The 16,620-nt window shown below is 45.9% G+C and overlaps 1 protein-coding gene and 1 non-coding gene across 5 annotated transcripts; both read right to left on the reverse strand.

The window, feature by feature from the left end:
* Positions 1-2,569: 2,569 nt before the first annotated feature.
* On the reverse strand, positions 2,570-2,677 carry LOC147830509 (U6 spliceosomal RNA). The gene has a single exon (XR_015439464.1). It is a non-coding gene; the product is annotated as a U6 spliceosomal RNA (small nuclear RNA).
* Positions 2,678-4,754: 2,077 nt separating this feature from the next.
* On the reverse strand, positions 4,755-14,657 carry Cidec (cell death inducing DFFA like effector c). Of its 4 annotated transcripts, none has more exons than XM_087216967.1 (7): positions 14,630-14,657; positions 13,275-13,352; positions 12,788-12,932; positions 12,459-12,615; positions 9,236-9,394; positions 8,964-9,151; positions 4,755-5,268 (listed from the first exon to the last, which is right to left on the reverse strand). In XM_087216967.1, the coding sequence occupies exons 4-7, from the start codon at positions 12,609-12,611 to the stop codon at positions 5,106-5,108; spliced, it is 663 nt and encodes a 220-aa protein (XP_087073093.1). In that variant the 5' UTR covers positions 12,612-12,615; positions 12,788-12,932; positions 13,275-13,352; positions 14,630-14,657; the 3' UTR covers positions 4,755-5,105. The 4 variants fall into 4 exon arrangements, with proteins under 4 accessions (XP_087073093.1, XP_087073092.1, XP_004835358.2 ...); XM_087216966.1 differs by lacking the exon at positions 14,630-14,657 and adding an exon at positions 13,572-13,782; XM_004835301.3 differs by lacking the exon at positions 12,788-12,932 and having other exon boundaries at positions 14,630-14,654.
* Between the last annotated feature and the right edge of the window lie 1,963 nt (positions 14,658-16,620).

Here is a 16,620-nt window from a genome sequence, read left to right on the forward strand (position 1 = left end):
TCCTCCTGTCCGTTCCCCCATAAAACCATCAAAGCATGATGTCCTGCAGACCTTAGCTACTCTCCCAGCTCTGGTTACAGACCATCCCCTTTTACCTCTCCCTGCGCTTCCCTTATCTCTACCACTATAAATAAATGTACTGCACTTACCAGGCAGTCCTTTTCCTCCTTCAGGAGGAAGGCTCCACCTGGCCTCAGCTTTTTGTATCACTTTGTCTGTCTTTTCTTCATCCCCCACCATTCTCCCTCTGTGGACCCTCCAGCTGCGCAGGCCACGGCGCCCATCCCAGCTCACACCTTGCCCCCCCCACCATATGACACAGGTGGGCACCAGCTCCGTACTCTGGGGACTGAATGATTCCAAAGAAATCTTACAAAATTATAATTTTATCATTTACCTAGTTTCAGGGGGGGATTTTGGGAGGTTTTTTAGGGGGCACTGGGGCCTGAATTCAGGACCTTGTGCTTGCGAGGCAGGTGCAGTGGCACTGAGCTAAATCCCCAGCCCCCCTTTGGAACTTTTTGCTGTCTTTGTTTTTGGAGACAGGGTCTTGCTATGTAGTTCAGGCCTGTCCAGGCTGTCCTTGAACTCACAGCAGTCTTCTTGCTTCAGCCTCCCAAGTGCTGGGATTACAGGTGTGTGCCACCACACCAAGCTACCCTTTGAAATTTTTATTTCACTGATATATTTGTCTTTTTTTATGGATGTATTTTCTTTCTCTCTCTCTCTCTCTCTCTCTCTCTCTCTCTCTCTCTCTCTCTCTCTCTCTCTCTCTGTACTGGGGATCAAACTCAGAACCTTGCACTTGCCAGGCAGGTGTGGTGCCACTGACCTACATCCTCAGCATGAATGTATTTTCTTTTTCTTTTGTCTTTTTTGGTACCGGGGATCAAACTTGAGACGTTGTGCTTGCAAGGCAGCCGGCGCAACCACTGAGCTAAATCCCTGGCCCTGAATGTATTTTCTTTAAACAATTGCTCAATGAATTTTAAGAACATAAAATGCACTTAAATGCACTTAAAGAAATGTTCATTTTTTCTGAACTGTATTACCTTTTAGTTTTAAATGTGCATTTTAAAATATATGTATGGTTATCAGTTTAGAGCTGTAAAACTGCCATTCACACCAAGATACTGAATATTAACTGGGCATTGGGCTGGGGATTTAGCCCAATGGTTCCGTCGCCTGCCTCACAAGCTCAAGGACCTGAGTTTGATCCCCGGTACCAAAAAAAAAAGCAGCTAAAATAATTTTTTGGGCCAGGGATTTAGCTCAGTGGCACTGTGCCAGCCTCAAAAGCAAGCGCGAGGTCCTGAGCTCGATCCCCTGCACCGCAAAAAAACTGGGCATGGTGGTGCAGGCCTGTTATCTCAGCACTAGAGAGGCTGAGGCGGGAGGATCACTGTGAGTTCCAGGCCAACCTGGGCTACATAGTGAGTTCAAGGCCAGCCTGAATTGCATAGCGAGATCCTATCTTCAAAAAAAAAGATACTGAACACTGATCATACCTATGAATGTCATGTTATTTATCACAGTGTCTTAAATGTGAATATCTTCTAATATCCTATTTCTGCCTAACAAAAATGTTGCTTTCTATTTCTATGACCTAAAGAGTTTGTGTCACCTTTAACACATTCCTGCCAGCTTGAACCCCTGATGGTAGACGCATGACTATCCCATCCGGCACGCCGTACCACTGGTGGTACAAATGAATCTGATAATCATTTTTATTAGTCTTTTTTTTTCTGGTACTGAGGATTGAACTCAGAATCTTTTGTTTGCCAGGCAGGCACAGCACCACTGAGCTACATCCCCGGCCCTTACTTTTATCAGTCTTTTTACTAATAAAATTAATAAAGAACTGCCCAATGGGACAGTCATGCATGTACTACAGGTTGTTTAAGCTGCCCAGCAGTGAGTGACATGAGACATGAATCACAGCCCAGCTTTTAACCTTTTAACCTACAAGTATAGGTATATTGGACCAGTGGTTGAGTTTTTACTCAATTTAGATCTTATTAACTGGAAATTTAACCAGTTTATGAGTATGGTAATTTACCTCTCCTTTTTTTGTGTTTTTTTTTTTTGGCTTTTTTGAGACAGGGTCTCCCTATGTAGTCCAGGCTGTCTTCCAAGTTGCAGTAGTCCTCCTGCCAAAAGCTCCTTAGTGCTGAGATTACAGGAATGCAACACCACACCCAACTTAATATACTTTCTTAACCCTGAATTTATGAGAAAATGTTTTCCAGTTGCCTCCATACAGAAATATTAACTTGGCAGGGTGTATAATGCTTGGTTCAAGATTATTTTCCCTTAAACTCTGCAGATATTGTTCTGCTATCCTCTGGCATCTGGAATTGCAAGAGGAAGGTCTGATTTTGGCTCCTTTGTAGGTAACCTGCTTTCTGTGTCTTGTGTTGCCCAACGAATGGCACAGTGTCCAGTGCCTCCACATTCTTTCTGTCCTGCCCAAAGAATGGCCAGGACCAAGGAACAGTTAAATGGAAATTTATATTTATTTATTTAATTTTTTTTAGTATCTCAAAAATCATTAAACTTTATTTGCTTCAGAAATATGGAACGCTTCATGAATTTGCATGTCATCCTTGTGCAGGGGCCATGCTCAACAAGAAGCAATTTTTTAAAAAATCATAGATTTAGCTGAAGGTAAAGCTAATTGGTATAGTGTGTGCTTAGCATGTTTGAGCTCTGGGCTTCAATCACTTGCATTTCTAAAAAACTAAATATTAAATAAAAATTAAAATGCTTTATTTCAGAACTCTGGGAAACTGAGGCAGAAGGATCACAAGGTCAAGTCTGTCTAGCTTGGGCAATTTATCAACTTAGTAAGACACTATCTCAAAATAAAAAATATAAAGGGGCTGAAGGGGTAGCTCAGTACAGTGGCCTGGGGTTCAATCCCCAGTACCCCAAAAAAAGAAAAACACATAGATTTAAATAACGAAACAAAGACATAGGTTTAAATAATAAACTTTTAAGAAATGTGTACAGGCCAAGCATGGTGGCACATGCCTGTAATCCTAGCACTTGGGAGGCTGAAACAGAAGGATCACCAAATGTTCCAGGCCAGCTTGGGCTCCATAGTGAGTTCAAGGCCAGCCTGAACTACATAGCAAAACTAGCAAAACTCTGTTTATAAATAAATAAATAAATAGTGTCCACTGATAAAGAAAGGGCCGGCAATAAATCTGGTAAAACTATAAGCAGTTTTTCCCTTGTTTGGGGATCCATCTGAGGTGTGACTGCTTTGCTTTAGGCTCTTGGTATTTAGGGTCCTTCTGAAATTCTCTTTTGCACTTAAGTAGCAGTTTGAGGAAGGACTGAGGAGTGTCTAAGGCCAAAAGGCTGCTTCCCAGCACACCTTGTCCACTGCAGCCTCTCCTTGTGGGTAACACCCGGCCCGGGGATACTGTCCCTCAGCTACATGCATGCCAGGCCCTCCTCAGGCACCAGCTCCTTGACTCTTCGGAACTTCCTTCCCAAGCCCCAAGCCTCATCAGAGGCACGCTTTCCCCTTTACTCCCCACAGCTTTGACTCCTTGGATTCCAAGCCCCTGGAAACAGAGGAAGAAATAAATTTTCCCCAGGGTGAGAGGATCAGTCCAAGAGACAGTGGTTAATGCTCAGGACTCTTGTGAAACTTGGTCCTAGGAGGAGTGCAGCTTGGGAAGATACCAGCATGCCCATGCCCTTCCAGCTGCTGTTCACAATGTCACTGGAGGAGTGGGCGGCTACAGTTTAGGGAGCAGACACAGGAACAGCTTCTGTGCTGATGGAGACATCGAACCTCCCTGCCAAAAGCCCCATCCCACGGAGCTGAGCCAGCCTCCAGCCTTATGGAAAATACTCTCCATCTAGCTTTGGCGGTGCTTCCCACATGGGGCATGGGGCATCTTCCAGCAACCGCTTCCCAGGCAAACTTGGGCAACCCAGCCCTTTGTCTTAGTATTTGCTAAATCCAAATAGGCTTTATAGCAAGGGTTATGGTGTGACATAGTTTTTGAATCTGAGAATCACGTTCTTTTAAAATATGGTTTGTTGTTGTTCTGTTTTGTTTGAGACAGGATCTATGTAGTTCAGGCTGATCTTGAACTTACTGTGTAGCCCAGGCTGCCCTTAAACTCACAGCGATCCTTCTGCCTCAGCCTCCCAAGTGCTGAGAATCACAGACTTTCATGCTTGTCCTATGTGGCTGCCTGATGTTGATGTTGCCAGATTACAGTGATGAGACACTAATCCTCTTTGGAGCTACTGACCAGCTTACTCTGTTTTTGGGTTTTTGCTGATGGAACTCAGGGCCTCCCCCATGGTAGGCAAATGCTCTGTCACTGATAACAGCTCACACTGAAATCCTCAGGCTGGTAGTTTTGAATGTGCAGGGTAAGTAAGGGCAGGCATTAGTAGAAAGTGGCAGCATTATAACTTGACTAGTGCTCCCTGACCTAAACCCTAAAAGGGTTTAACATGTGACTCTGAGGAATCAAGAGTGAGTTAATCCACCTACTACACTGAAGCTCTTCTGATAGGGAAATTTCATTTGAAAATTGCCACTTGTGTTGATTACATGGTCTGCTCAAGTTGCAAATTCAGTAGACTTTTAAAATCAAAAATTACCATCTCCTGTATCACCACATTATGGAGAATGGTTCAATGATAGAATCCTCTTCCTTTGTCACTTCCCAACACCTTCCAACCAAACCCCACCCCATCCCCAAAGAACACAGGCAAAGATGTGTCACATAAATAGTGTATTGCAAACTCAGATATGGAGCATTAGTGGGCTTGATGATTCACATAGGAGTATTCTGGGATGGGTGGCAGAAGGAGGGAGGGGTGCAGTGTCAGGACACATGGCTTCAAGCCATCTGCTGGGTCACTGTTGTGGTCAGCTAAGCTTCCTGGGGCATGAAGGAGCAGCTCAGGCCAGGCAACTGAGCCTCTTGCATGGCAGGGCAGGGTAGCTTCCAGGCCTTCTTTCCACCTAGTTTGTGCTCCTGTGCTGTGAGGGAGGCTTGGGGAGGTGAGGCTTGTGCATAGGCTCCAGTCTCATCTGTGGCTGGGGAAGCCCTCAAAGCCTCTGGGCTTCACGGCAGAATCTTCAGGCAGGTCTGGAGGAGGGAGGAGGCCTGGGCCTGGGCGGGCTGCCCCTCCTCAGTGGCATCCAGGAGCTGCTGCATGTAGCAGGAGGTGCCGAGCAACATGTGGCCTGTGGCCCGCATGCCGAAGAGGACCCAGCAGAGCACTTCCCTGGGGAGGTGAGGGAGGCACCTGAGTGAAAACCAGAAGAACACCCCATACCTGCCTCCCCATGTCTCCTCCCACATTCCCACAGTGGCCTAGAGGAACAGGTTTCAAGTTAGCATTCTTTTGGTTTTTGTTTTGTTTATTTGAGATAGGGTCTTACTATGTAGTCCAGGTCAGCCTTAAATTCATTATGTAGTACAGGCTGGCCTTGAACACATGATCCTCCAGCCTCAGCCTCCCAAATAAGGGGATGGAGATTATAGGTGTATGCCACATGCCTAGCCATTTAGCAGACACTCTATCACTGAGTGACATCCCAAGTCCTGCATTTTTCTTAATGTCCCTTTGGGCCAATCAGGTTAATCTACATCACATGATTCTATCCTTCATGACATTCTGCTCCAGACTTCAGACTTTCCACATCATTTGTGGAAACATAAACTGAGAGAACAGACCCTGAGCTAGACAGCCTGAGCACTAGGCCAGTGTCAGTGGTGCTGGGGCTCAAACCCAGGGCTTTGAACATGCTAGGTAAGTACCACATCCCCAGCCCAGGCTTTTTAATCCAGTCTTATTAAGGAGGTAAACTTTAGCAAACTGCTTAAGTTCTTGTTTAAATTCTACATTTATTTTATGTTTGTTTTTTATCTAAACTTCTCTAGTTGTGAGCGTCAGCTTCCTCTCATGTAAAATGGGTTATGAGGTTGAAATAGCAAAAGGAACTTAGGTTGCAGGCTGATGTATAGAAAGTAAGGCAGTTGTAGAGTCAAGAGCAGCTGCTGAATGCTAGGCAAACTTTAACTGAATTCCTACCAGATCTGTTTAAAAGAGATGGGGAAGGCTCACTAGTAGTGTTTAGACCTAGGAGAACAGGGGAGCGAAACACTAAAGGAAAAGAAATACTTCCTGGATTCCTTTTTCCTTTCTTTCCTTCTTTTTTATTCTTCTTCCCACTGCTGGGGATTGAATCCAGAGCCTAGCAGATGCTACACCTCCAGTTATGTCCCCAGTCCTTTTATTCTTTTGAGACAGGGTCTCACTAAGTTACTGAATTTCAGCTCAGACTTGGCTCAAATTTGTAATCCTCCCAGAGTGCTGGGATTACGGGCATCCATCACCCTACCCAGCAAAATTTAAGGCTTCTGTTAACCTTCAATCAATAAGTGAGTTTATTTTCTTGTTGGAGTTAGGGAGATCAGAAAGACACTTAGAACTATGAACACTTACAAATAAAAATATTTTAGGGTTGGTGGGTCCTCTGTTTGTAGACTAAGATTTGCACAGCATGTACAAGACCCTGGGTTCAAAATTTTTGGAAGGCTATCCCTGAGAAGTATACTCCTTGCTGAAACTAAAGAACTGAGGCCTTAAACCCACCTGAACAGCCTTAAAAAGGAATGGTACAACATGGATGAACCTTGAAAACATTAGGCTAAGTGAAAAAAGGCAGACACAAAAGATCAAATAGCATCTGATTCCACTCTTATGGGGTAGCTAGAATACACAAAGTAAGAGACAGAAATAGAATAGTAGTTCTAGTACTATTAGAACTAGAAAGTAGAATAGAGGTTACTAGGGTCTAGGGGTGGAGGAGTGAGAGTTATTATTTAATGGTCACAGTTTCTGTTAGGGATGATGAAAAAGTTCTGCAAATTGATAGTTATGATTATTGCACAACATTATAAATGTGCTTAATGCCACTGAATTGTACACTTTAAAATGGTCAGAAAGATGAACTACAGATGTAGCTTAGTGGTGGAGAGTTTGCCTAGCAAGCACAAGGCCCGCAGTATAATCCCCAGCACTGAAAATTTAAAAAAGTCATGCTAAATGGCCGGGGATTTAGCTCAGTGGTTCCACCACCTGCCTTGCAAGCACAAGGACCCGAGTTCAATCCCCGGTACCCCCCCCCCCAAAAAAAAGTCATGCTATATATATTTTACCATAATGTCTTTTTTTTGTGTGCCGGGAATCCAACTCAGGGCCTCACGCTTGCCAGCCAAGTGCTGTGCCGCTGAGCTACGTCCCCAGTCCTACTACAATGTCTTTAAAAGTATAGAGACACCATTGTCACTAAGTGACTCCAGCTGCGCTTCCCCTTTTTTGGTATTGGGTGTTGAACCTAGGCCTTTGCACTGACCTACATCATCCTCAGCCCTTTTTTTTTTTTTCTTTTGGTACTGGGGATCGAACTCGGGACCTTGCCCTTGAGAGGCAGGCGCTGGAACCACTGAGCTAAATCCCCGGCCCTCAGCCTTTTTTAAAATTTTGATGCAAGATCTCAGTAAATTGCTAAATTGTCCAGGCTGGGCTCAACTTGCAATGCTCCTGCCTCAGCCTCCAAGTGCCGGAATTGCAGGCAAGCACCACCATTGCTATTGCTTTTTGATACCATTGTATCTATTGTGTTTAGGTCTGAGAGTTTCACTTCCTCTAGATGGACTGAGTCCAAGGCTGAAATTTCTTTCTCTAGATTTTGAAATCTGTCGAATATGGCAGCAATCCCAGACCTAGAGGAGCAGGATATGCTGATCTGATGGAGGGAGCTGCAGAAGGGGCTGCAGCCTGCCACTGACTGCTGGCTCTGGCACACAGCCATGCAGCCTTAGTCCCCTTATCTGAGACTGGGTATGCAGAGGGCAAACCAAGAAAGCCAGGCCAAATGTGGTGGCACAAACCTGCACATCCCAGAACCGAGGCAAGCACATCACAAATTCAAGCCCCACCTGAGCAACTTAGCAAGCCTCTGTCTCAAAAGAAAAAATAAAAAGCACTGGAGATACAGCTTAATGTGAAGACCCTGGGTACAACCCCCAGTACCCTCCCCCCCAAAAAAGAATCTATAAATTTTTTTTTGAGACAAGGTCTTGCTATGTAGTTCAGATGGCTTTGAATTCACTATGTAGTCCAGGCTGGTCTCGAACTTGTGGTGATCCTCCTGCCTCAGCCTCCCGAGTGCTGAGATTACAGGAATACACCACCATGCCTGGCAAAAATCTATAAATTTAACTCATCATTATTATTATTATTTTTTTTTGGTACCGGAGATTGAACTCGGGTCCTTGCGCTTGCACAGCAGGCAGCGAAACCACTGAGCTAAATCCCCGGCCCTAACTCATCAATATTGATGGATCTGTATATGTATATATGTATGGGTTTTTTGTTTGTTTGGTTGGTTGGGTTTTTTTGCTACCGGGAATCAAATTCAGGTCCAGACACCACATACATCCCCGGCTCATGTATGGGATTTTGAATTGAACTGATTGTAACCTCTTGCTAAATCTTGTCACGAATTAATGCATTGAATAAAATCTTTGACACATGTTTGTTTTATAAAAGCTGATTAGCTGGGAGCGGTGGCTCAGTGGTAAAGCCCTTTCCTAGCCCATTCCTAGTCTTCATTAGAAGAGTACTTTGGAAAACTTCCTTTTTAGGTGAAAAACTATAGTTTGCCATGGTAGAAGGTAATGATAAACATATTCAGGCTCCACCAGGAGGAGTATGTGTCCCCTTTGGCATATGCAGGTGTAATCCAAAGCACACACGCAAGTCACAAGTTCCATACAAATGCTAACTCACACTTTGTTAGCACGGGCACCAGACCTGGGCTCTGAGAAGGCTGAGCTCTGGGTGGCCAGCTAGGGGCTCTGCCACTCCTTGGCTCCCACCCTGACCCCAGTTTATCCCAAGCCACTAACTTTACAATGCGCTTGGCCCTGTAGCAGTGCAGGTCATAGGACAGGGAGTACGTGTTGTAGAGGGTCGCCTTCACATTCAGACAGCCAATGAAGTCCTTTGGGCTCAGTTTGTACAGGTCAAAGGTTATGCGGGCCACATCAATCTTCTTGGAGGGCTTGTCAGAGAGGGAGAGTTGGTACCTAGTCCCCTGCAGCAGGACAAACACATGGTAGGTACTCCTCGGGGACTCCACTCAAGCTCTCCATTTCTCCCTGTGCAGGTAGGACCTCACCTGTTCTGATGGGGGCTGCCATTTCTGCCCCTTCTGGAGGACCATGAATACCGTATTCCCTGCCAGGGCTTGGAAATATCCCTCTGTCTCTACAGCTGTGCCGTCTTCTTCCAGCACCAGGGAGAAGGGCTTGTCTTTTAGCATCAGGATGTCCCGGACCTGAGGAAGAAGGTTAGCGATGGCTGGGGATTTAACTCAGTGGTTTCACTGCCTGCCTTGAAAGTGCAAGAACCAGAGTTTGATCCCTGGTACCACAAAAAAAAAAAAAAAAAGGTTAGCGATGCTTCTGCCATCCCTATGGAGCCACAGAGCTGGTATGGGGAAGACCCACATCACACCACATTCCCTCAGCTGCCAGGGGAGAGTGACCGGGCTCCACGGGTGGCACTGGTACAGGGGCCCTGTGCGTGCTAGGCAAGCCCTCTACCACAAGCCACGTCCCAGCCCTTTTCGCGCTTTTATTTCAAGTCAGGGTCTCGAGTTGCTTAGGCTGACCTCAAATTTTTGATCCTCATCTTCCTGCCTCAGCTTCAAGTAGCTAGGATTACAGAGATTACAGGCATGCGCCATTGTACTGGCCTGTTTTTTGCCGTGTGTGTGTGTGTGTGTGTGTGTGTGTGTGTGTGTGTACTGGAGACTGAACCCAGGGCCTTTGCACTGAGCTATTATTTTATTTTTTATTTCGAGACATGGTCTCACTAAGTTGCTAAATTGCCCAGCTTGGGATCACGCTTATAATTCTCCTCCAATTTTTAATTGGGTTGTCTTTTTACTGTTGAGTTGTTAGAGTTTATTATATATATATTTTTTGATAGTTAAGAGTTCTTTATACATTCTCGATCCTTATCAAATACATGATTTGAAATCTTTTTCCCCTTCTGCAATTGTCTTTTTTTTTTCTACTGGGGATTGAACTCAGGACCTCACACTGGCCAGGCCAGTGCTGTGCTGCTGAGCTACATCCCTGTCTCTGCAATTGTCTTTTTACTTTTTAAGAATCTTTATTCACTTTTTTTTTTTGCGGGGGGGTACCGGAGATTGAACTCGCGTCCTTGCGCTTGCAAGGCAGGCGGCAGAACCACTGGGCTAAATCTCTGGCTCTTTTTTCACTTTTAATTGACACATCATAATTGTAGATATTTATGGGAATTAGTGTATTATTTCAAATACATATATAATTTTAGCCCTTACATCTATACGTTTGATCCATTTTTTTTGCGGGGGTGGGGAATCAAGTTTGGGTCCTTGTGTTTTCGAGGCAAGCGGCAGAACCACTGAGCTAAATCCCCGGCCCATACCTTTGATCCATTTTAACTTATCTCACTTCTAAGAATTAGCTTCACCATCTAAAAAAAATTGAGGCATGTTTAGCCTTGGAGTTGATAGGATGATTACATGCAAGATTAGGCATAAGAACCCTTGAGTTTGCCACGTGGGTTTAAGTCCTAGGAAATGAACTTGGCCTCCACCTCTGGAAAATGGGAATAGTAGTAGTAACTATCTTTTTTTTTGGTACCTGGGATCGAACTCATTTCCTTGTGCTTGTGCAGCAGGCGGCGAAACCACTGTGCTACATCCCCGGCCGAGTAGTAACTATCTTAAGGTTATGATTAGAAGAAATGATATGTCACCTGGCAGAGTACGTAGTCTGTATGTAGCATTTATTACATTTTCATAGTATATTAAGATGGAAAGAGACCCGTGACATGTCATAGAATGAAAAGTCAGGCTATATAGTATATAACCACATTTAAATAAGTTATATATCATAAGAATAGACTATTTAGGGCCGGGGATTTAGCTCAGTGGTTTCGCCACCTGCTGCCCAAGCACGAGGACCTGAGTTCGATCTCTGGTACCTAAAAAAAAAAAGAATAGACTATTTAGAACATTTAGAAACTCATCATTAATTATTTTGGAGTGACAGAATTCTCACTTTACTTTTCTCATTTGGACTCACTAGGAAATATATTTTGCTGAATAAAATCCTTTAGAAAGGGCACACAGCAGTAATCCCAGCATTTGGGAGGCTGAGGCAGGAGCATTGCTGGAGTTCAAGGCCAGCTTGGGCTACATAGTGAATTCAAGGACAGCCTGGACTACATAGTAAGACCCTGTCCTCTCCCAAAAAAGGGCAGTGGTATGTAAAATAAACAACACACCAATAGCAATGACCAAACCAAGCTCCCAGATCTTGACTTCTGAATACTACTTCCTTCTGAAATAAAGCAGAATTTACTAGGAAAAATGGCCAATCCAAAGACTGCATCAGGAAAGGACAAGATTGGCCTGCAATATCTCTCTGTACTAATCGGCCTCTGGGTAAAGTCTGGGAAGCCAGATGTACCAAGGAACATTGTCATGAGGAGGTGGTCCCCAGAGCCAGGACACAAAACAATAGTAATCCAGAGTAAAATGTGAGTGAGCTTTTTGATTCAAGGCACATAATCTGGCACAGCCAGGAGCCTCACAAAAGAGGGGACACTGGCTTTCTGGAAGAACAGGGCTAATTCAGAGGAATGGGGAGGAAATCTGGAAGAGAGAGTTCGGTCAAATATGATGTCTGTGTTAAACAGACTCCGGTGACTGAGACCCTAACCAGTGTTGGATCTGTACCAGGCACCTGGGCTTGTGGTACTCACCCCAGAGTGCTTAGAGGTGAGGGGCTGCTGAAGCACATGGCCTCATGACTAACAGAAGAGGAGGCCACAGCACGTGTGGAGGGAGAAGCTACCCCGAGAGAGAGAAGAGGGATGGGACTGGGCCATGTTCCTGCCTGCTGCAGCACTCATGAGAGTTGCATGTTCTCTCTGTTTTCTCCCCTGCTGGCCTCTGATATATGGTTAGAACAAAGCCTTTCATGAAGCTACCACCCTGGGTGACAGATTTAAGAACCGCCCTGGGAGGGAAGCTCTAAAATCCTGCTCATTTCCCCAACTTCTGAGCAGTTCTACACATTTATGTACTACTGGAGAAGGGAATCTAGGGATATTTCCAGCAAGAACTATTCCTGAAAATATTATTGCCCTACTGTTAACATACAGGATGGGAGCATACTGCCCTCCGTGTGACCAGACAGACATCACCATCAACCCGACAGCTCTAGGTAGGTGCTACCTGGTGCTAACATCAGAAAGGAAAGTATTCTACCACTTAGGACCTGCCCCCTGTGCCTGGTGAATCCTAGTGTAGCCCCAGGGGCTAGAGTGCAGTGGGTCCCTACCTTGTGGAGGAGATCCTGTAGGCTGCATGCCATGATGCCCTTGCGCACACTCCGATCTGCAGTGCTCACTCGCCAGGGCCGGGCCCTGGGGGTCTCTGGAACGGCCTCGGACACCAGCTGCTGGGTCACCACTGCCTGGGTGCTCACTGCCATGTGCCTGGGGCAGTTGGGAACATCAGGATGCACCACCTGCAGCACCAACCCTCAGCCCACCCCTCCGTCCAGCTCATTATATGCTTTCTCTCCTCCCACAGAGCTCGCTCCACACAGCCTTACTCAGAAGCCTGCTAGTGCAGTGCTTCTCAAGCTCTGATGGGCATACAAGTCACCTGGGTGCTTGCTCCAGTGCAGATGCCAATTAGGTAGGTCTGGGTGAGGGCTGAGTGTTCAGGTGTCTAACACGTGCTCAAGTCCTGTCAATGTTGTTTGCTCTTGAACCTGGATCTTGCATCCAGATAGGCCCAAGTTCAAATCCTGCCACGATTACAGGTTTGCTAGGTAACTGAGAGCACCCCACTAGGTCTCAGTTTCCTCATCTATTAATTTGGTATAACAACCCCACTTCCCAAAGTTGCCATGAAGCTCACATGAGATCAGGAATGGAAGCACCAAGCACAGAACCTACCCCTTACTATCCACGCATGGTGGTGGTGGTGGTGGCTGCAATGGCAGCATTAATAGCCCCTGCGGCCTTGTCAGAATTGCAGAAGCTCAGCTCCCACTCCAACCCTCTCCAATCAAAAGCTGAACTTTAATAAGATCCCCACAGGACTTGAACCATTAAAGTTTGAGATGCTCATAGGGAGCTGTCCTCACCTGCCTGGGGACCTGGGGTAGAGAAGGCTGAGGGACTTCATGGCATAGTTCATCCTCATCAGCTGGACTGCATTGGACCTGAGAACAAGGAGGAAGCAGCTGGTTACAGTGAGGAGGAAGGGTTCCCATCTCTCATTTGACACAGTGAGCCCTGCCCTGGTGTCTCCAGACACACACACACACACACACACACACACACCCCTCCCCAGTCCTTCCATCCACCCCCGCTCAACCATGACCAAGCCGGAGTCTCCCACCCCAACCCAATGTGCCACTTGGCCCCATGCAGCAGCTCACTCCATGTTTCTCTGCCCCTGGCTCTGTCACAGTGAACAGAGATCCTGAGTTGGGCTGAAGAGGCCCTGCCTGGTTTGCTCCTGTCCCTTGGGGTCAGAGTCCACTCTATGCTGGCAGGAGGTGAGTCACACTGCCTCACACTTCTGGGAACCCCAAGGTCGCTTATAGTCCAGAGACTTCACAGGCAGCTAGCCTGGTCTGAGCTACTCCCTCCCAAGGGTCCTTGAGCAATTACCCCCCACCCCCGGCCCAGGCCATGAATTCCCTCTGCCCCAGAAGACTGCCTGGGCTGATTGAGAGGCTCCTCTGCACCACAGCACCTAGCCATGTGCAGCTCCTGAGCACTTGAAGTGTGCTTAATATGAGTAAGGAGGGTCGGGGATTTAGTTCAGTGGTGCCACTGCCTGCCCCAAAAGAGCAAGGTCCTAAGTTTGATCCCTGGTACCAAAAAAAAAAAAAAAAAAAGACTAAGGAGCTCCATGTGAAGTTTTCTTGAATTTTAACTAATTTAAAAGCCACTGTAGCCGGCTGCTCCTGGTACCTATATTGGACAGCACAGACCTAGGTAGGTACCCCTGGGCTCATCTGCTGCCACTGTGCTCCTAATACTCTATGCAGCAGCTCCTTCAAGCTCCAAGCCTTGCAGGACAGCTCCCTCCACCTGTAACTCCTTTCTCAGACCCAGAGCTCAACTTCTGTAGACTCAAGGCCCCAGTTTCACTGCTTTCTACTCCTTGGAAGCCCTATGACATGACTCGAAGAATGGCTCCTCATCCTGCCCCTCCTGGGAAATATGCCTCAGTGCCCATTCCTACTCTAGTCCCCCAGCCCCTAGGTGCCAGCCCAGTGGGTGCCTTCCCTAGTCTCAGCTCCCTGCACAGGGAGAGCTAAGATAGAGCAAGGGGCACAGACAGGTAAAATCACTCTTTCTTTCAAAGAGACCCCATAAAGGCCAAAAGCCCTCTTCCCTGCGAAGTGCTATTCCTCATTCCCTACCCCTACAGAGACCACCAAGCCCCACACATCTGCTCTTCAGGAGCAAAACACCCATTCCTCACCTCCCCCTCAAAGCCTCCTTGCAGCACTGCATGGCCCAGTCCTCCTTCCGTTTTATTTCCAGCTCCCACAAAGCCACTCCCTTGGCCTTCAGCCCCAGCTTGGGAAAGGAGCATAGGGAGCTGTCGCCTAGGGATTTCCAGCTAGCCTGACTTCCAGAAAAGGCCTGAAAGGAGGGAAGAAGGCATGTTTCGAAAACTTTGGGAAACACAATATCAGGCAAAGGGCACAGAAGCAGGCACATGTGCGCTGTGGTCCCAGCTCCTCCCATTTGGCTGTTTAAGCTTAGACAAGTTAGCTTACTTCTGTGAGCTGCAGTCTTTCTCTACTACATAACGGGTACAATGACTCCTGTTTGATAGGGTTGAGGATTTGTGATCATCGAAGTAAACGCTTTGCAACTTAGACATTTAATAGATGGAATGATTATTAGTGTTATTGATAATGTATTTATTCAATACATTTAGTGGAGATTAAAACCAGTTGAAATGTGTAGTGGTTAAGAGTGTAAGACGTAGCCAGGTGAGGTGGGGTACATGCCTAAAATCCAAGCACTCTGGAAGGCTGAGGTAGCAAGATTACAAATTTTCCCAGCCTGGGCAATTTATCGATTTAGTAAAAGCTTATCTCAAAATAAAAAAGGGCTGGGGATGTAGCTCAGGGAAAGGCCCCTGGGTTTAATCCCCAGTACCCGCCCCCAAGAAAAAGAGCATAAGATTTTTTTTTGAGACAAAGTCTTGCTGTGCAGCCCAGGCTGGCCTCAAACTCGTGGTGATCCTCCTGCCTCAGCCTCTGGAGTTCTGCAATTACAGGTGTGCACCACCACACTGGCTCAAAAGAGTATAAGATCTTATGACCCAGCCATTACACACACACACACACACACACACACACACACACACACAGAAATGAAAACATATGTTCATAGGTCCACACCAAAACTTGTACACAAATGTTCATAGCATTATATGTAACAGCCAAAAGATTAACCTGTGACAGTTAATCTTGAATGTCAACTTGCTTCACTTGAGACGCTTGGGAGATATTATAAAGCACACTGCTGGGTGGGTCTGGGTAGTCATGAGGATGTGACCTTGGGGACTGTATCTGGTCCCTGTCCCCTTCCTCTCTGGCTCTTCCTCTGTCTCTCTGCTTCCTGGCTGGGATGAGATAATCAGATTTCCTCCATCATGTTGTTCTTGCCTTGAAGTCAGCAGACCATGGACTGAAACTGAGCCCAGTAAACCTTTCTACTTTACATTGTATATGTCAGGTATTTTGTCCAGAACCAGAAAAGCTGGTGAATACAAACCTAAATGGTTTATCAGCTGGTGAATGGATCCAAAAATGAAGTATAAGCTGGGCAAAGTAGTACACATTTGGATTCCCAGCTAACTAGGAGGCAGAAGCAGGATTATTGCAAGTTCGAGTTCTACCTAAGCAATATAGCAAGACATTTTCGAAATAGAAAAAAGATCTGGGGAGATAGCTAGGTAGTACAATGTCATTGGGTCTGATCAGATAGACACACAAACAGACACAGACACACAGATAGACACACACATACAGAAGTATATCCATAAATAGGGACTCATTTGTCCATAAAAAAAGATAAATGTTACCATGTGGATAAAGCTTGAAAACCTCATGGAAAATGGAAAAAGCCAGTCGTAATGTATCACACCATACTGAATGATTCCACTTATATAAATGCCCTGAACAGATAAATATAAAGTCAGAGAACAGATTAGTGTTACTTAGGGCTGGGAGTGGAGAGTGGGAGGAGAGAGGGGGAGTGGCCGCTAATTAGTGCAGGTTTCCTTTCCCGGAGACAAAATGTTCTCATCTGTTTCTATGATCACAATCTATTTTGGTGCAGGTTGCACAACTCTATAAATGTACTAAAATCACTGAATTTACACTTGAGTGGGTGGATTGACTGAATGACATATGCATTACAGTATATCTTAATAAGGTGTTTTTTAAAGGGTTA

This window comes from Heterocephalus glaber, unplaced genomic scaffold, assembly GCF_053883595.1.
Source record: "Heterocephalus glaber isolate CG9 unplaced genomic scaffold, H.glaber_assembly_v1.0 deba00000122, whole genome shotgun sequence".
NCBI lineage: Eukaryota > Metazoa > Chordata > Mammalia > Rodentia > Bathyergidae > Heterocephalus > Heterocephalus glaber.

Bases quoted from the DNA above. Each gene is read 5' to 3' on its own strand.
- Cidec (XM_004835302.4), bottom strand. The intron at 9,395-12,458 runs GTAGGGACCCAC...CTTCTTCCTCAG, and splicing joins TACAGGATCTCCTCCACAAG to GTCCGGGACATCCTGATGCT. The intron at 9,152-9,235 runs GTGAGGTCCTAC...GTCCTGCTGCAG, and splicing joins GGCAGCCCCCATCAGAACAG to GGGACTAGGTACCAACTCTC.